A 20,594-nucleotide genomic window follows, 5' to 3' on the forward strand; every position below is an offset into this window, starting at 1 on the left:
GTGCTATAAATTTTAACAAGTTTGCACAGAGTGTTTTTCTAAAATCTTAGATTTAATCTTATTTATAAGACAGGAATTAGAGGATTCATCGGCTTGATAGGGTGCAACTTCTAAAAGACCAAGAATTGAGACCAGTGTTGATTGTAAAGCCTGTGATGTGTCTCTTAGCTCACTTCTTGCAAAAATTTAAAGGTCTTTAGAATCTGAGAATGGTGTAGTTTAGGACCTTGTGATTTTACCACCCATGGGACATATGCTGTTAGCACCGGGGGCATCCCTGGCACCTGGTGGGAAGAGATGGGTGCTGCTCAGCCCCTAATAGTACCCCAACCCAAAACTTCCATGGCACTGAATTTTTTTTTTTTTTTTTTTTTTGGAGACAGTCTCACTTTGTCACTCCCTGTAGAGCTATGATGATGCCATGGCACTCTATCCAGGGTGACAGAGTGAGACTCAAAGTTCCCTTCTCTGACAGGCTCACTAGAGAGGGTGGCATGGAGAGCTGGCCCCAGGGAGCACCTGGATTTGATTCTTGCCAGGAATATTCCCCAGCCTTCCTCTTTCTGTTCAGCCTAACTCCCTGGCTCTAAGTAAGGGTTCTGTGACCATGTGTCTGGGTCCAGCAGAAGCAGGACAGCTCATCACAGGTGAGGCGGGGGTCGCCTTCACACTAGTGCAGAGAGCTCTGGTGCAGAGTGTGCATTGCAGTGCAGCAGGTGCAGGTCCAGGCGCTTCTCACGGGTGGGTCTGGATGAGCCGGGAGGTGCTGCTGTTTCTGTGGTGGTGGAGCCTTCTGGTCAGAGCTCAGTGACTCCTGGGCCATGTTTGTCAGGAAGAGGGTGGGATCTGTTATTTCCAGCAAATTCACTGCCCCAGTGTCCCAACCCCTCTCAGTACTTGCTTAGGGGTGGACTCTGACATCTAGGCTGGTCTCCTGGGCCTGTCCTTACTGGTTCTCAGGTAGGGGTGACTGCTGTACCACCCCCCACCCCACCACTGTGGGAGGAACTTGGTAATGTCCAGGGTTCTTTTTGGTGTTACAACTGTGCAGGTGTCTAGAGGCTGGGGTTCAGGGCTGCTGCTCAGCACCCTACATGCACAGAGCAGCCCCACCTGCACTCATTGGCCCCCAAAAGCAACAGCAGCAACAGGGGAGAAAGGCTAGCTCATCTAGGAAGTAATGGCCACCTTATAGACCCTTCAATGTGGGGGCAAATCCAGGTGGATTACAAATCCAGGGCTATTCTCCAAATTCAGCTTAGGGTAGGACATGCCTATCTTCAGAGAAATGAGTTTCTTTCAATGAGAAGAGAGAAAACTGCTGGAAAGATACTTGGTGTCCACCTCCTCATCTTCCATGCCCACTTGTCCTGAGCTCATCTGCCCGACACATGGGGCATCCCAATCCCCTGCCTACCCCAGGCCTCTCTGCACTTGCTACCCTCCTGATGCAGTTTTGGGGTTGCAGCATTTCACATTGTGCCCTTCTCTGCTGTTATCCTGCTGTTAATTGATCATCAAATCTCACACAACTTCCTCCCCAACACACTTCCCTCCTCTAACAGTCTTTATATTCTGCTAAGCCAGTAGTTCTCAACTGGGGACTAACAAGTTGTTCCTATGGGGCATTTGGCTATGTCCACAGATTTTTTTTTTGGGGGGGACAGGGTTTTCCTCTTGCTTGGTCTGGTCTCAAACTCCTGGCCTCCCCCGATCCTCCCACCTTGGCCTCCCAGAGCGCTAGGAAATTGATGCCTTGGAGCTGCAGGAGATTAGCCTGAGTTTGAATCCACAGATGGAGGTGGTCTACACTGCACAGCCAGCACCACGCTTAGAGGAGTCTGGGAACCGGATGGTATGTGGCCCTTGGAAAGCCAGTCAGGGAGGAAGTGGTCAAAGTGTCAAATAACAAGTACAGAGAAGCCAAGATAAGACCTGAAGAAGGGCCTGCTGTGTGTTCCAGGAAATGCATCAGTGCTGGTCATAAAAAGCTTTAGAGGCAGGTGGGGGTGGGGGCAGACAAAGCAGTTTCCATCTGGTTAGGGAATGATGTTTCCCAGAAGATCTTCACACAAGGCAGAATTCATCACCTCATATCCATGATCAAAACACTTCATGAAGGTTAAGTGAAAATGTGCGTTTATGGATGTAGCTTGCATAGCCCAGACTGATGATACAACTTTCAATTCCCTTTATTACTGGAAATAACAGCAAAGGCCACACAGTGATTAGCCTCTGAGGAGCAGGTGCTAGTTTCCTGCTCCTTTTACCTCATTAAATCATGTTATGTTTTGGAAGCTGAAATTATTCTCTGATACTTAACAGAAAACTCAGAGGAGGAATTTGACTTACACGAGATGCAGCATTATGGGAGGAGGTGGGGACCCATATGATGAGTGTTTTGGTGGGTGACAAGTAGAAAAGCTCAAGGGGAAAGGACAGAAGTCTCAAATTCCCTGCTGTGCAGCAGCCCCTTCTGTGTTAACTTATTCAACATGTATTTCCCAAGAATTCCTTTAGTAGTGCGAACTGTGAACATAGTCACTAAACATGTTGATTTAATTTACTTAAATGCAGATCAGAGACAGGAAAATGGGTGTGGAAATGGTATCAGGGTGTAGGTGCTGTCACAGAGAAATATCAGCTGCACTGGGAGCCTAAAAGTAAAGTCAGAAGATTTAGGAAAATTTCTGGGAGAAGGTACCTATTCAGAGACCCAAAGAACAAGACAAGGTATGGATAAGGAAGAAAACTGGGAGCCAGGTATGGTGGCCCCTGCTTGTAATCCTAGTTCTCTGGGAGGCTGAGGCTGATGGATTGCCTGAGGTTAGGAGTTCAGAGACCAGCCTGAGCAAGAGCAAAACGCTGTCTCTACTATAAATAGGAAAAATAGCCGGGTGTTGTGGTGGGCACCTGTAGTCCCAGCTACTCAGGAGGTTGAGGCAAGAGGATCACTTGACCCCAAGAGTTTGAGGTTTCTGTGAGCTGTGATAATGCCATAGCACTCTACCCAGGTGACAGAGTAAAACTCTGTCCCCCCAAAAAGAAAAAGATAGAAAGAAAACTGAGGGAGGGTATTTGGTCAGACCTCATGTAATGTGTAGAATGCAAGGGTACATGTCAAAACTATTAAGAGTAAATGTCTTCATAGAACAAATAAGTGAGGTGAAGGCTATGTTAACCAGTTTGATGTAAGCATTCCAAATTGTATATGAAATCAGCACATTGTATCCCATAAATGCATTAATATACACAGTTATGATTTAACAAAAAATATAAAAAATAGACAAAACTGAATTCAGTGGTGCCGAGGGATGGAGGGAGATGGAGCGTGGCTACGATCGAGCCAGGACGCACTTGTGTAGCCTGACTCCTTGTTCACAGCCTGCTTCTCCATTGTCTAATTGTTGCCACAATTCCTCCTGAACCACTTGATGCATCCCTATTCTATATTTTTTAAATTATTTTGAATGACATGTGGCAGAGAAAGGAAAGAAAAAATAAAGACCAAAGCAGGAAGGAAATACTCCCATGGTCATGCTGTTTAAAAAAAAAAAAAGGAACAGGATAGCTATATTTTCAGAAAAGTGGTTAAAAGTATTGTTTCCAGTAACTGGGCACAAAAATATTTAGAACCTAGAAATAAGGCAATGGGATTTGTCTACAGAAGAAATTTGGCATCTCTAGCCCACCTCCTGCTGCTCCTGGGATGCTTTGCGGAACTCTACGAAGTTGTCCCTCATTTCCTGCAATGACTCCCTCCTCCTGGGGCCAACGTAGAGTTCACATGGCCCAAGGTCAAGGATCAGTTCTCAGCTCCACCTATGCCCTCTGAGTCTCCTGGTCATTCCTCCAGGTTGTGTTCCTCCACCTTCTCCTGCGTTCCCAACGTGAAGCTCTGTCGGCTTTCTTTTGAGTCCTCTTCCTGCTGAGCCAGTCTTCAGCCAGGAGACACACTAGAGCCACAAGGACCAGGAAGCCCAGGCCAATCCGAAGGAGATTCTGGGCAGTGTAGTCCCAAAGGGCAAGGCCTGGGGTCAGAAGAACAAGGACGCCAGCTCACTCCATAATCTCCCCTCTCCTCCTGGCTCTGTCCCAGAACCGATGGCCCCGCAGGTGTTTACTTACCTTTATGGAATCCTGTCTCTGTGGTTGAAAGGTCGGGGTCCCCAGAGTCTGCTGATGATAAGGAAAGTAAAGAAGGGAGGAAAAGAAGATGGTGTGGACCTCTCTGTCCTAGCCTTCCTTGCTGTGGGTGATACATCTCATGACATTCTATAGACTGTGTTATGGTTCATTACTTCACTTCCAAGAAACACAGTAGACAGCATCCTTTCTGATTCACCTGTGCAAGTTTCAACTTAGCTTATCCGTATTGCTGGGAGGGCTTCATTTGCTTCCTTCCATGTGGATTTTATGTTTCTTTTTTATTTATTTATTTATTTATTATTAAACCATAGCTGTGCACATTAATGCAATCATGGGGTACAATGTGCTAGTTCCACACACAATTGGAAATATTTTTGTCAAACTGGTTAACATAGCCTTCATGGCATTTTCTTAGTTATTGTGTTAAGATATTCATACTCTACACCTAGAAAATTTCACATGTACCCTTGTAAGATGCGCCATAGGTGTGATCACATCAATTAGCCTCTCTCCACCCATCCTCCCCCCTCCTCTCTCCCCTCTCTTTCCCCTTTCCCCTTCTTCTGACTTCAACCAGAGTTACTGATTCTTTTTTTTTTTTTTTTAAGACAAACTTTATTTAAGAACAAAGGGCATATTCTTCTTAGTAAAGTATCTCCAGATTGGAAGAAAAAATAACCAATGTACTCAACACTATTATGAAACCCATATATGATCACCCACACTTTCATGCAAATGATAAAACACAATCATAGCCCAGAAAGAAGGAGAGAAGAGGGGGAGGGGAGGGGAGGGAGTAAGTGGGTGGAGGGAGAAAGGGTAATCAGTGAGACCTCACCTATTGTGCATATTGCAAGGGTACATGTCAAATATATTAAGAGTAGAGTATAAATGTCTAAACACAACAAATAAGTGCGGTGAAGGCTATGTTAACCAGTTTGATGTAAACATTCCAAATTGTTTATAAAATCAGCATTGTACCCCATAAATGCAGTAATGTACACAGTTATGATCTAATAAAAAAAATGCCATACATTATATAAGAAAAAAGAAAAACAAAGGGAGAGTTTAGAGCACTTCCAAAGAGAGCTGGAAGTGGGTCCCTCTCATGACGGGAGGAGAGTGAGAGAGACTGATTTTACATTTCTTGATTTTTGTGTATCTCAAAAGGTTTATAATGACTCATATAAAGTGGAATAGTCCAAAGACGGACAACCTGATGAAGAAGTCAGCCCTAGAACTAATGAGTGCCTTCCCATCAGTCACACTTTCTGTTTATTTCAGCCTAATTTTCTTTTCTTTTTTTTTTGAGACAGAGTCTCACTATGTTGCCCTCAGTAGAGTGCAGTGGCGTCACAGCTCACAGTAACCTCAAACTCCTGGGCTTAAGTGATTCTCTTGCCTCAGTCTCCCAAGTAGCTGAGACTACAGGCGCCCAGCACAACACCCAGCTATTTTATGGTTGCACTCTGGCTGTGGTCAGGTTCAAACCCGCCACCCTCCATATATGGGGCCTGTGCCCTACTCACTGAGCCACAGGCGCCGCCCAACATGATAAGTATTTGATACTGACTGAACAAAAGAAGACAGAGTAGACATTTGCTTTATAAACTCAGACGGTTTTTTTTTTTTTTTGAAACAGAGTCTCATTATATTGCCCTCAGTAGAGTATCACAGCTCACAACAACCTCAAACTCTTGGGCTTAAGCAATTCTTTTGCCTCAGCCTCCCAAGTAGCTGGCACTACAGGTGCCCACCACAACGCCCAGCTATTTTATGTTGCAGTTGTCATTGTTGTTTAGCTGGCCACGCTGGGTTTGAACCTGCCAGCCTGCGTGTATGTGGCTGGTGCCATAACCATTGTGCAACAGGCTCTAAGCCATCAGCCTAATTTTCCTCACTAAATAGGCATTATTTCTTTCTTCTCACACCTCATCAAATTCAAAGTTTTATCTTCAAGGTCCTAAATGCACTACCCCAACCCTGACCCATTCCCAGCATGATCTCTGGCACATCATTTTCAATCCAACTGGCCTCATTGCTATTCTTTTATCACCCTGGTCATCTTCTTGCCTTGGGGTGTAGGCAGTGTCCATCCTCCCTCTGGAAACTTCCTCCTCAAAATAGCTACTAGACTAGTTCTCCTACTTTCAGTGTATTTGCTGAGATGCAGCCTCCCCGGGAGGCCAATCTGGACAACCCTATTTAACATTGCTACCTAGGTCAGTGAGGTATCTTACATTTGTAAGTCTAGCACTCTGGGAGGCTAAGGTGGAAGGATTCCCAGAGCTCAGGAGTTTGAGACCAGCCTGAGTAAGAGTGAGACTCCATCTCTATTCAAAGTAGAAAAATTGGCTCGGCACCTGTAGCTCAGTGGTTAAGGTGATGACCACATACACCAGGGCTGGTGGATTCAAACCCAGCCTGGGTCTGCTAAACAACAATGACAACTACAACAATAAAATAGCTGGGTGTTGCGGTGGGTGTCTGTAGTCCCAGCTACTTGGGAGGCTAAGGCAAGAGAATCACTTAAGCCCAAGAGTTTGAGGTTGCTGTGAGCTGTGATGTCAGGGCACTGTACCAAGGGCGACATAGTGAGACTCTGTCTCAAAAAAAAAAAAAAAAAAAAAGAAAGAAAAGAAAATAAACAAATAAAAGTAGAAAAATTAGCCAGATGTGGTGGTGGGTGCCTGTAGTCCCAGCTACTTGGGAGGCTGAGGGAGGAGGATCACTTGAACCCAGGAGTTTGATGTTGTGAGCTGATTCCATGTACTATTCCCAGGGTGACAGAGTGAGACACTCTCTCTCTCTCTCACTCTCTCTATATATATGTTGCTACCTGCCCTACCAATCACTTTAACCCTGTTCTACTTTGCCTTTTTCCACATCATCATTTCCTCCTCTTGTGCTGTATAATTTGGTTATTTATCTTAACCTTGACTCATGGGTGTTGTTGTGGATGTCTGTAGTCCCAGCTACTTGGGAGGCTAAGGCAAGAGAATCGCTTAAGTCCAAGTTATTTATCTTAACCTTGACTCCTTCTGCTAGAATTGAAGTGTCACAAAGACATGGATACTTCTTTGGTTAACTCTCACAGTCATGGTTCATGGCACACGCTATGTGCTCAACAGGAATTTTAAGTGAATGCCACGTTTTTAATGTCACTGGGAGGCTCTAATCCCTCCCCCGAACTTAGAAGAGGTTACTCACCAGAAGAGGTGGGGTCTATGGGTACAAAGCTGGTGTTCTCAACATCTCCTGGAAATGGAGATAAAGAAAAAAAAAGTAAGGGCTCGGCGCTCATAGTACAGTGGTTATGGTGCCAGCCACATATCCCAAGGCTGAAGGGTTCGAACCCAGCCCCGGCCAGCTAAACAACAGTGACAGCTGCAACAAAAAATAGCCGGGCATTGTGGCAGGCGCCTGTAGTCCCAGCTGCTTGGGAGGCTGAGGCAAGAGAATCGCTTAAGCCTAGGAGTTTGAGGTTGCTGTGAGCTGTGATGCCACGGCACTCTACCAAGGGTGACATAGTGAGACTGTCTCAAAAAAAAAAAAAAAACAGAAAAAAAAGTAAGGCTTTGGGGTTTCTTCTGGCATCCCTACCTATTCTCTATCTATACCCTCTTCCTCTTGAGTAATCCACTGGGCATCCAGGGTATGGGCGTCTCTTTGACACCTTCCCCATCACTGTCTGGGGTTCCCATAGGGCTCCCAGGAGGACATGGGGGTGAGCTGAGGGTTTCCTCACCTGTGACGAGGAGCTCCAGTGGTTCACTGGGAAAAGACCACACATGGTTGTTATAAGAGCCAAAACACCTGTACGTCCCTCTGTGGGCTGTGGTCACAGGACCCACGGGGAACTTTGCCTGGAGTTTCCCATATCTGTGTTGTATGTGGCTGGATCTTCCCTCCTTGAGCAGGAAGAACATGCTTGTTCCAGTCTCTAGATGGCAATAGAAGGTCACATGCTCTCCTGAGATCGCTGCAGGTCCGGGATGAACCGAGAGGGTGGGTGTATCGAACATTCCTGTGAGAGGAGGTGATAAAGATCAATATTATCCTGCCTCCCACACCTGCCATTTCTCTTGTCCTCAAGACCAGATGTCACTTTCCAGATCCCAGTTCCTTTTCCTATTTAAAAATCTATTTCCTTGGTTTGTGCTGGTCATGAACACACCCTCCCTGATCTCTGCTGTAAGACTCCTGGCTCCCAGGAGTACTTTGGGAATTTTTCTACACCAATGTTTTAGTACCATCACCTGGGAGCTTGATAGAAATGTAAATTCTTGGGCTCTCTTCCTCCACCCAGAGCCACACCATCAAATACTCAGGGATAGGGCTCAGCGCTCGTAGCACAGTGGCGCTGGCCACATATACTGAGGCTAGGGGATTTGAATCTGGCCCAGGGCAAGCTAATCAACAATGACAACTACAACAACAACAAAAAAAATAGCCAGGCATTGTGGTGGGTGCCTGTAGTCCCAGCTACTTGGGAGGTTGAGGCAAGAGAATCGCTTAAGCCCAAGAGTTTGAGGTTGCTGTGAGCTGTGATGCTACAGTACTCTACAGAGGGTGACATAGTGAGACTCTGTCTCAAAACAAACAAACAACCCCCCCAAACCCCTCAGGTATAGGGTGGCCATCGATATTTAAAAATATATATACTTTTTGGGGGGTGGTGCCCGTAGCTCAGTGGGTTAGGGTGCAGACCACATACACCGAGGCTGGCAGGTTCAAACCCAGCCTGGACCAGCTAAAACAACAATGACAATTGCAGCAACAACAACAACAAAATAGCCGGGCGTTGTGGTAGGTGCCTGTAGTCCCAGCTACTTGGTAGGCTGAGGCAAGAGAATCGCTTAAGCCTAAAAAGTTTGAGGTTGCTGTGAGTAATGTCACAGCACTCTACCAAGGGCAATATAGTGAGACTCTGTCTCAAAAAAAAAAAAAAAAAATATATATATATATGTACTTTTTATTGTGGTCAAATACAACATAAAGTCTGCCATCTTAACTATTTTTGAGGAAAAAATTTAGTGCTATGAAGTACATTCATATTGTACAACCATTAGCATCCATCTCTAGAAGTTCTCTTTGTAAAATTTTATATTTTTTGTCATTTGATATTATTTTTATAGAGACAGGATCTTGCTGTGTTGCCCAAGCTGGAGTGCAGTGGTGTGATCACAGCTCACTGAAGCCTCAGAATCTCAGGCTCAAGCCATTCTTCTGTGTCAGCCTCACAAGTATCTGGGACCACAGTTGCCTCACCATCACACCTAGCTCTCCAGAAACTTTTCATCCTCAACAATGAAACTCTGTCCCTCTTAAACAACAACTCCCCATTTGCTCCTCTCTTTAGTCCCTGGAAACCACCATTCTAATTTCTGTCTTTATGAATTTGACAACTCCTGGACCCTCATATCAGTAGAATCATAGAGTAGTTTCTTTATTGTGACTGGCTTATTTCACTCAGCATAATGTCCTCAAGGTTCACCCATATTGTAGCACATGTCAGAATTTCACACTTTTCCCCAGTAGGTGTCTTCTATACTTTGTTTATTCATTCATTCATCAGTGGACACTGGGTTGTTTCTACCTCTTGGCTATTGTGAGTAATGCTGCCATGAGCAAGCGTGTGCAAGAGGCTGATGCTGTCTCCAGCCCACCAGGTGATTGTAATGCTGGCTTAGGTTTGAGAACCAATTCCCTCAGCTGACAAAAGCTGTCTGGCCTAAGGTTCTCTTCCCCCTTAGGAGTGATTCTCATCTGGTACAAGGGCTTGGACCCAGACCCTCATTTTAAGAACACTCTGAGGGACACCCCAGCTCCAGAGTTGTCTGTTTTCCTGGCTGAGGTCTGTGTTGAAACTAATCACAGTTCTATATCTGTGTCTGCCCAGCTTTGCTCCCCTCATCCAGCACAGGTGTTGTTATGGAGGACACTCCTCAGTGACACCCCTGCATACAAATATCCATCTCAGAGTCTGTATCTTGGAGAACTTGAGCTAAGACAAACCTGTTCCTCGGACATAGAGACAACTCTCTGAAGATGACTCTTGTAGGAAGTGATTGGGCTTGAGTGTCTCCTCCCGCCCTGTCACTGGGTGCAGCAGTGTCTGAGTGGGGCATGGAAGGGCTCAGGATTAATAAAGGATCATCCTTCCCATGATTTGGGCTGAGGAGATTACTCAGCAACTAAAGAGGTTGGGACATTACCTGTTACCACCAGGTTTAGGAGGTTACTGGACTCCGACCACAGCTCCCCACTCCGATAGAAGCAGTGGTATTGCCCTGCAGTGAGTGAGGTCATGGCAGGGATGAGGAATTTGACTTTGTTCCCCAGTCCAGGTGGTTTCGGTCTTTTAGAGGCAGAAAGGCTCCCTTCAAAATGCAGTTGGTACTCATCAGCTGCATGCATTCCCTGGCACCAGATGGCCACTTGCTTTCCCTCTGGAACCATGAAACTGGGTCTGGCCCAGATAATGGGTCTGGAGAGAGTCTCTGGAAGGGAATTAGATGCTGGAGTTCCAGGTGAACCCCCCTTCCCATCCTAATTTCCCCAGTTGCTGGCCTCCCAGCAAGCTGCGGAGCCCCTGCCCTTCTCCCCAGGTGTTCCCAGGTGGGTGGATCCTGAGTCTGACCCCAGCAGAGTGACTCTGGGGCTTTGGAGGAAAGACTCACCCTTCTGGGTCCCGGTCCTCTGGCTCAGACACAGCACTGGAAGACAGGACTTATGAGACATGTTGCCCCCACAACCCAGATTCCATCTCCCTTACAATCAAGAGCTCACCAAGGCAGAGCAGAGAAGTGAGTGGGGGACACATAGCACAGGTTCTGCTGGGCTAACGCTGAGTGCTGGGTTGGACTGAGCCCACCTGGCCAGGGAAGTGCACAGGATGTGGTGGAGAGGCCCAAGGCCAATTGCCATGGGACTTTCACATTGACTTTTTTTTTCACAAGAAGCTTCACAGCTCTCCTTCCACCTCTGACCATGGGCCTAAGGAAAGGTCAGAGTCTTTCTGGTCTCTATGGTCTCTATGGTGCATCTGACTGTACCTGTGGTCTAACCAGCTCCTCTGATAATTATCTATTTAGCCTGAAACTCATTTCTTGGTCAACTTTTAAATTCTGCAGTGTGAAAACCATGCCCAGGCCATGGGCTAGTGTCTAGAGTGAAAATCCCAAGAATCGCAAAAATAGGGGCCTTCCCAGGTGTGGTGTCCACCTGTAGTCCCAGCTACTCGGGCAGCTGAGGCTGGGGGATTACTTGAGCCCAGGAGTTTAAGGCTATAAGTGGTGCTATGATTGTGTCTGTAAATAGGCAGTGTATTCTAGCCTGGGTGAGGCTACTGAGACTCTGTCTCTAAAAACATAAAAAAAAAAATAGGGTTTTTAACTTTGACTCCTCTGTGTATAGCATGCCTGTGCTCAGATAAGTTAGTTTCATCCGAATGGAATAAGACTATATCCTTCAAAGATTTGCTAGAATGTTTCAATAAAATGCTATTTTTAAAATCAAAAATACATTTCATTTCCTTTTTTTATTAAATCATAGCTGTGTACATTAATGTAATCACGGGGTACAATATGCTGGTTTTATATACAATTTGAAATATTTTCATCGAACTGTTTAACATAGTCTTCATGGCATTTTCTTAGTTATTGTGTTCAGACATTTATATTCTGCAAGGGTACAGGTGAAACTTACATTTCATTTCTTATATAAGCACATTCCTTCAATCCATTATAAGGTAGAAGTTAAATATTAAAACTTAAATATTTTAGTATATTTTAACTCAAAGCGTGTCCATTGCTCTTTTTTTCAAAGGATCTGAACAATTTTCCAATATAAAATATCTTACCGATTTGTATTCTGCCTCACATACTCTCTGAGAAAAGCTTCATTCCCCAGTCTTTTTGTTATTGTTGTTGAAAATTTTACATTTCCTTTTTTATTTCCATACAGTAAACTGTGTTTATTAGATGTTTGGTTCTAGGAGTTTTGATAAATACACGGTTATCCAGGCACAGTGGCTCAAACCTGTAACTGTAGCACTCTAGGATGCTGAGGCAGGAGGATCCCTTGAACTCAGGAGTTCGAGACCACCCTAAACAAGAGCAAGACCTTGTCTCTACTAAAAATGGAAAAATTAGCTGTGTGTGTGTGTGGGGGTGGGGGGGTACCTGTACTCCCAGCTATTCGGGAGGCTAAGGCAGGAGGACTGTTTGAGCCCAGGAGTTTGAGATTGCTATGAGCTAGGCTGAAGTCATGTCACTCTAGCCTGGGCAACAGAGCGAGACTCTGTGTCAAAAAAAAAAAGAAAAAATACCCACATAGTCATGGAACTGACACCTTAATTAAAATATAGAACAATTCCACCAAAGCATGGAAAGTTTTGTCCAGAGATTTTGGTTCAATGATAGGCACAGGATGGGTTCTCACTGTACACATTTAGTGTTTTCTTTGTGTGAAAGGCTATCAGATGAAGGTGGTGTAAGAAACAAAAATATTGAATGGAAAATTCCAAAACTAAACAGTCCATACTTTTTACTTGTGTACCATTCTGAGTAGCCTGATGAAAGTCCACCTCTGTCCCTCCCAGAACGTAAGCCATCCCTTTGTCCTGGTATCCACACTGTATACCCTTCCCATGCCTTAGTCACTTGGTAGCCATCTGGGTTATCATATTGAGTGTCCCAGTATCACCGTGCTTATATTCAAGTAATCTTTATTTTACTTAATAATGGTACCAAAGTGCAAAAGTAGCAATGCTGGAAATTTGGACATGTCAAAGAAAAAGTCTCCAAGTGCTTTCTTTAAGTGAAAAGCTCTCAACTTTTGTAAGGAAAGAAAAAAATGATACTTCGAGTTTTCTAAGATCTATAGTAAGAATAAATCTTCTGTGTGTAAAATTACAAGAACGGAAAAAGAAACTCTTACACAAGATACACATAGGTATAGTGTATAGTACTATATGTGGTTCCGACGTGCGGGCTTGGAATGTGTCCCTGAGGATATGGGGCCTAAGATATCACCTAAGACTGATTCTATCTCCTATGGGGAAATGAACACGCTAACTCAAAACAGTGAGCAAAGCTGGAGAGACCTCCTGCAGGTGCAAGGGGACGGACTGAGCAGAAAGGTAGATTTTCTGTATATTCCTAAAAGATAAATGAAAACAACAATGGAAAAATAAAAGCACAATGTTAGAGAAGAGTCTGTCTCTTTCTTCACAACCTACAGTGCCAAGCCGCTACATGGGCCATGTGAGAAGAAAGAGGCAGGGGAGGTTTCTGCACTCCCCCTCTGGGTTCTAAAACAGTGAACCACACACAGCCATTGTCCCTCCTCCTCACAGAAGGGTCTCGGAAGGAGGAGCCAATGGAGAACATGTGGCATAATATGTACATAGTAATGGTAACACATAAAAACTGTAGGCCAAAAAGAGGCAGCTCACCTAAACCAAGAAGTAAGAAACTGTTCCTTTGAAGAGGAGAGGTCTACACTGAAATTATTAAAAAACAGAGAAATGTACCTGGTGACAGAAGACTCAGGGAAAGTAGACTAGCAGGTGTTTAATTTGAGTCTGAAGAGTGAGCGTCTTGCATATATAACATTGTGAGTTACTGAGTGTGAATAACTTCAAGCAGGACCAGATGACACAGCTAGTTGGGTGGTAGAGATTGGCAAGGATGGAGCAAAATAGAGAATTGTGAGCTAAGCAGAGAAGTTTATTTTCTCTCCAGTAAGCAATGGGGGCCACAGAAATTTGTCAGCAGATGAGAGCCATGTTCAGATTCCTATTGTGCTGAGCAAGATTGGCCCTGAAGATAAAGATGTGTGTTTTCAGATTCCAGCTACTGTCACCTTGGAGCTAGTGAGCTGGGTTTGGGAAAGGAAGGCCTCAAAGTCTTTCTGTGTGTGCTCCTGGGTCAGGAGATAATTCTTGATCTAGGTTTAGCAAGTTTCATGTACACAATGGTGTCTGTTGAGGGTTTCTTGGGCCTCTGGGAATGGGAATAATTTTTTTCTGGAAAATATAATGATCCAACTCTATGTATGTCATTGCTTCTGGGTCTTCTCCATCAGAGTCCTGGAAAGAGGGAAATGTTGAGTTAAAGTGAATACACATTTTCTTGGGTTTGGTTGGAAATATGACATCATTGAAATGGCTGGGCATAAGAGAACCTACCTCCCTATTCACCACTCTGTTCACTTCAGGCTCTCCGTCCATCACGGCAGCATCTGAAGGGAATAGAAGTCATCAGCACCCCTCAGTGGGAACTCCTGAGCCCTCATATGATAGTATGAGCACACAGAGAAATGCTCTGGGTGGCTGAGACTACTCAGTTGCCAGAAAGGAGAGTTATATATTCTCCCTCTGTAAGTCCAGGGACCCTTTTCATTAACAATCCAGGTTCCATCACTGTGGATTCTCTCTTCTCCTTTCTCCCTTTTGTAGAATCTTCTCTTAGATACCAGTGGCTACAGTGGATGTGAGGACACAGTGAAGAATTATTAGACAATGGTCTTCCAGCTGGGGAGGGAGGCAGGGGCCCTGTTGTTCCCTCCAGAGAGCCCTACCTCCGTGGCTTCTGCTTTGGGACAGGTGTCATCCCATGAATGAAGAACATGCGCCAGCAGATGCCCACCTCGGCTCCCCACACTGCCCAGATGTCTTCTTCCTGGGACTTACTCTTCTGAGCAGAGCACCAGTGATGAACACAAGTCTGGCAATGAATGAGGAAGAGGAGGAGGATAGCAAGGAGATGATGACCACCGAGGACCTCATCAGAGCTTGCAGGTGCTGCAGAATACCTGCAGGAAGGTGTGGATCCCATAAGAAGCAAATCATAGCACTTCCCCTTTATGGATTGTGTCCCACTTACTGATTGCCAGGTGAATACATGCATTATCATTTTAGGACAAGTCCCCAGATGGCCAGTAGCCCACCCTTTCCCCTGTTTCTTGACTGTAGTTCTCAGAACATCCATAGAAAGTGCTGAGCTGCAGCTACTGTCATTTGGAAGTTTGACCCCTCCAAATCTCATGTTGAAATTTGATCCCTAGTTAACATAGCTTTCCTGGCATTTTCTTAGTTATTTTGCTAAGACCTTTACATTCCACATTTACTGAGATATGTTAACTAGTGTGATGAAAATATGTCAAACGGTCTATGAACCAAGTGTATGGTGCCCCATGATCATACTAATGTACACAGCTATGATTTAATAAAAAAAAAAAAAGAAATTTGATCCCTGATGTCAAAGTTCAGCCCCAGTGGAAGGTTTGGGTCATGGGGTAAGTCTTTCATGGATAGATTAATGCTGTTATTGGCAGGAGGGTGAATGAGTTCTCCCTGCATTAGTTTCCATGACAGCTGGATATTAAAAAGAGCTTCGTACCTCCCCACTCTCTCTTGTTTCCTCTCTTACCATATGATCTCTGCACGAATCAGCTGCCCTCCACCACCCACCACAAGTGGAAGCAGCCTAGGGTTTTCATCAGAAGCAGTTAAAGTTTCTAACCCTAGCTGTTCCTTTACAGGCACACAAATGGACTACGGCCACAAGCTCCTCTTTTCCTGTCCTTCCTAGATGGGGTGTCCTACATTGCTTTAACTCAGCAGGTTCATGTAGCTCTGGGGTATAAAACCCAGTGTGGGCTGCTCCCTGGGTACCCTCAGCTGTGGGGCAAATGGGGTGATTCCATCTGCCACGGCAGCTTTCTTGAGCCTCTGGGGGCTGGCCTGTCATGAAGTTTGCCTTTTTGATCCCTTGATGCTTATTTATTGGCACTAAACTGCTGTATATAACTTGCATGTGAAAACCGGAGATTTAAGATCCCCACTGAACCTTGTTTTGGCCCCAAACCCCTTCTGCTATTGTAGAGTCTGAGAATCCAAGAGGGAAACCAACCAGCACAAGATCACTGAGCCAGCTCTAAAGTCCAAGCAGAGAGAAGAGGGATCTTTACTCACCAGTGTTGGAACTTGGTTCCAGCGGTGACGGGCTGCTTCTTGAAGAGTTTTCTAGAACACAGGACAGGAGAGAGGTGAGGAGCTGAGGCTGCCTGTTGCCTCTCCTGTTAAAATGCCTTTGAGATTGGTCTATGACCAGCATGTGTCATCTAAGTGTTGAGGCTGTCTGTTAGCTGAGCCCTAATTAAGCCCCATCTCCCTTCCTCCTGGGTGTCTTCTGATCCCTTTCTCCACCTGCCTGGATACATAGACCTTCATCCCCCTGCTCCATGCAGGCCTTTGTGCAAGATATGGGGGAGGGTTTGGAGCTTCCCTGTCTAGACACCATCCTGCACCCTGATACTACCTCTAATACTCTGTATTTTTATTCTTCTCACCATATTTTTCATTTCATCATCAGCAAGATGTTCCCCAGATATGGCTTTAGGAATTGGTGTGAAACACAAGACATGGAACAGGCATGGGGCTCCTCACCTGTGGCACCAAGGTGCAGGGGGTCATGCAGGGCTGACCACTTATACAGAGAGTTCCTGAAAGAGCCATAGCATCTATAGACCCTTCCATGGGTCATAGAGCCTAGAGGGAAATTGGCCCAGAATGCACCATTGTGGCTTTGCACTGCAGGGAGCCAGCAGTCACTGGCCTCCCCCTCTCTGGACAGATGGTACATGTGAAATGGGAACTTGGAGCTGCAGGACAAGCTCACATTCCCTCCCAACTTCACCATGTGGCCCACTGGGCTGAGACGGAAGGTTTCTTGTATAGACCTAGGAGAAAAAAGGAGGCAGTTTACTTGTAAGAGAGGCTCTTCCTTATTATACTGTCCTTCCTTCCTGAATGGAGAATGTACTGTCCCTGCTTTTGTGACTTAATGAGCTCAGAGGTGCTCCCTCTCCCCCGTTCTCATTCATATTCATTCTCCCTCTGCCTTCTGTCCCTTGCTTTCTGACCCTCGAGGTCTCTGACCTCACTCCCTCACCACCAGTATGTTTTCCCTTTTTGTACTTTTTACTCTCTCTGCCTCTCCTTGGTTTGCTTGATTTAATCTGTCAGATCTTTTCTTCCATTTTGTGTCTTTCACTTTCTATCCTGCTTTTATCTCTGTTTGTTTGTCCATCTATCTATTTCTATCTATCATCTATCTCTGTCTTCATATCTTTCTCTACTTCCTTGTATCCTTAGTTCTCTTTCAGAATTTCTGCCAACCACTGCCACATCCCTGTTCTTCTGTGTCCTTGTGCCCCTCAGGTCTCTGGGAAGGAGACATGAGAAATTTAGGGATTTTCTCTGCCTCCTCTGCACATGCCTATCATTCTCTCCATTTCTTTGTCTCCTCTTTCTTTCTATGTGTCTCTTAATCTCCCAGTTCTCTTCCTCTGGCTCATTCTCTCTCTCTCTCTCTGTGTGCATCTCTGCTTTTCTATAGCTCTACTTTCTCTCTGACTGGGTCCCTCTGCAGGCTTTTGTTCTTAGTAACCCTTTAATGTCTGGGGTTGCTTTGGAATATTAGCTTCAGGTGTTTGCTCCTCCACTTGGTACCATGATGTCTTGGGACAAACTATAACTCAACCACATGGAAGGAAGAGGTGTCAGAATAGACACAGCCAAACTCAGGTGAGATATGTGGTGTGTCTTTGGGTTCTCATGGTAGAATACAGAGTGTGGAGGAAAAACAGAGATCCATCTTCTAAACTGTTGCAGGTCTCTGAACAAAGACATGATGGAGTAACACCTGCTTCGTGATATGTACAGATCTGTCTGCCTCCCTTCACTCTCCACCTTATTTCTATCACCCTGCTCTTTGCCTACACCTGTCCTTGATGTTATGACAAGTGACTTGTACTTGCGTCTCCTCTTTCTTTGCCTCTGTTGTTGATATGATTTTCACCAAGTCTGTCTCTCTTCACAAAAATCCCACATTCATCATCCTCATGACCATCTGGGTCCTCCAAGTCCTAGAACCTCTAGTCAACATCCCAAGGAAGATGAGGGGTAGTCTGGACACTCTAACCTGTGATCACAATGTCCAGGGCATCACTGGGAGCTGACCACTCATAGGAAGAGTGACTGGCAGAACCATAGACCTGTAGGTCCCTGCATGAGCAGGTGTCACAAGACCCACAGAGAAGTTGGCCTGGGAGCTCCCACCATGGAGCTTGCCAACAAGGCGCAATGTGTCTTCAGTCTTCTGCTCTATGTGCAGAATCAGAATGAAGCTCTCAGACATGATTTCTGAGCAGCACTGCAGGGTCGCATCCCCTCCTGAGCTCACCAGGGGACTTGGGTGGGCCCAAAGGGAAGGTTTTCTGTAGATTCCTAAGAACAGAGGTTGTGAGTTTAGAAGGAGTCACCCTTCCTCACCCCATTCCATGAGACCTGGAAGGAGTGAGGGTGCCTCCCTGTGTCCCTCTCTCTCCTTTCTCTTTGTGTCTCTTGCCTTCTCCTGTTTCTGTGTCTCCCTCTGTGTAGTTCTCTGTTTGTCTCTAGGAGCACCAGACTCCCTTCCCACTGTGCTCCTCCTTGGCCCTTTGGCTGCTGTATCTGTTTCCTACCAATCTCCCACTTTCTGTGGGTGAAAAGGAGGGACCACTACAGCCTGCATTTCCAGGCTCGTACCAGCCTGGCTTCAGCACCCCTGGACAAACTGGACTTGCTGGCAAGAGGTAAGAACTAATCAAAGATGCAGGTAATTCAGAACTCCTCATGTTCACCCAACCTGTTCCTGGTGGGGATTGAGGGGCATCTCCTGCCACATTTTTGCCTTCTGAGTGGTGCCAATTTCCCTGGGGCCACCCTGAGTCTGGGTCTAGGAGCCCTGCCCCTCCCTTTGTGGCCCCACCCTTCCCAAGATCCTCCACTCATCCCTGTGAGGCCCCACCCTCTCCTCGTGAGCCACCCCACCTTGGGCAGCCCTGCCCCTCCTGTCACCACCCTGTCTCAGTTCACCTGATCAACATCTTAATTTGTCCTTGATACTTTTACCAATTTCCTGTTGCTGCTGTAATGATCATAAACACATTTACTATTCTGGAGGTCAGAAGTCTGAAATAATCTCACTGGTATAAATACAGGTGTCTGCAGGGCTGGGCTCATCCTGGACACTGTGGACACTGTTCTCTGACATTTTCAGCCTCTGAAAGTCCCTGTTTTTCCTTGACTTCTGGCCCTTCCTCCACCTCCAAAGCCAGCGTGGCTGGTGGGGTGTGTCCTGCAGGCTGCTCTGACCCCCACTTCACTGCTCCTTCTTTACCCCATGTGGATCCTGTGGCCACACTGAGACCACCTGTATAACCCACAGTAGTTGCCCCACCCCAATGTCAATTGACTAATGTCTTTAGTTGCATCTTCAGCCTTCTTTGTCCTGGATATGCAGCATAACGTATTCCCAAATTCAGATATTTTGATTAGCACCTCATTGTGCTTTCTTTATCTTTATCACTGCTGCTTCACTGCCCGGTTCCCTGTATCCAATCCCCTTTTACCCAAAGTACACGGAGAAGTTCCTGCTTTTCCTATTGTGCCCTGACTAATAAACACTCCCACCAGAAGCTCTGGGATTCAGGATGTGGAAACAATGAAAACCATCCTGGCCGGGCAGGGGCCCTCTGATCTGTGACCATGATTGCCAGGGGGGTCACTGAGTGCTGACCATCTAGAGGGGGAGAGAGGGTAAAAAAGCATGACATCTGTAGGTGCCCGCATGTGGTGGCGTCACAGGGCCCATGAAGAACCTGTTCCAGAATAGTTTGACCTGGAGCTCAGAGACATGGGCCCCATCTTCCTTATACAGCTGGAAGACATGAAAAGCAAAATGTGAGTGACACTGAAGAGTCACGTATCTTCCCTGAGGCACCACAGGGCTTGGCCAGGCAGTCAGGGAGGACTTGTCATGACCACTTGGAGGACTGGGAGGCACAGACATAGAGAGGAAGATGAGGAGTCTTCCCTTCCCACCGTGCTCAGGGGTCCCCCACCCTCAATGTGTCCCTGAGGCTCCTTTTCAATCCCAGGATGCCCAGGGCTACATGAAAGACCCACCACTCCACAGACAGGGTGTATCAGTATATCTGCCCACAACGAAAGTACCTACTGAGTATTTTGAGCAAGTATGGAATAAGGGACTCTTAACTAGATTTTAACAATGAAAAATCAGTTTCATGAACAAACTTGAAGGAGACATGGAATGTACGGCAAGATCTATGTAAATGAAACAGCATCAGTAAGCACTGTGAGCCACATTAAATAGCTGAGCCTCCATCAGAATATTTGGAATCTCAGTGGCCATGGCACATGGTTCCCCCTCTTTCCTTTAGAAGGACGGTAGCCACATCTGCAGCTCCTGCCATCCTGGAGGCATCAGAGAATATGAATTACCCCCTGTCTCCTTCTCAGAGGGGTGGGCTGTCCTCAGCACTACTTCCTTTTGTTCCTCTACTGGTGATGCCATTTCCTCCCCAGGTAC

General features: G+C 45.9%; 1 protein-coding gene and 1 pseudogene across 2 annotated transcripts; both read right to left on the bottom strand.

The window, feature by feature from the left end:
- Window positions 1-2,132: 2,132 nt before the first annotated feature.
- Window positions 2,133-11,017, bottom strand: NCR1 (natural cytotoxicity triggering receptor 1). 2 transcript variants are annotated; one of them, XM_053606009.1, is made up of 7 exons: window positions 10,942-11,017; window positions 10,833-10,868; window positions 10,368-10,652; window positions 7,898-8,176; window positions 7,360-7,407; window positions 4,129-4,176; window positions 2,133-4,031 (listed from the first exon to the last, which is right to left on the bottom strand). In XM_053606009.1, exons 1-7 carry the CDS (start codon window positions 10,973-10,975, stop codon window positions 3,823-3,825), a joined length of 939 nt encoding a protein of 312 aa, XP_053461984.1. In that variant the 5' UTR covers window positions 10,976-11,017; the 3' UTR covers window positions 2,133-3,822. The 2 variants fall into 2 exon arrangements, with proteins under 2 accessions (XP_053461984.1, XP_053461983.1); XM_053606008.1 differs by having other exon boundaries at window positions 4,129-4,179.
- Window positions 11,018-14,084: 3,067 nt separating this feature from the next.
- LOC128596519 (killer cell immunoglobulin-like receptor 2DL1) lies at window positions 14,085-20,054 on the bottom strand (annotated as a pseudogene).
- Window positions 20,055-20,594: the final 540 nt, after the last annotated feature.

This window comes from Nycticebus coucang, chromosome 10, assembly GCF_027406575.1.
Source record: "Nycticebus coucang isolate mNycCou1 chromosome 10, mNycCou1.pri, whole genome shotgun sequence".
NCBI classification, from domain to species: Eukaryota; Metazoa; Chordata; class Mammalia; order Primates; family Lorisidae; genus Nycticebus; species Nycticebus coucang.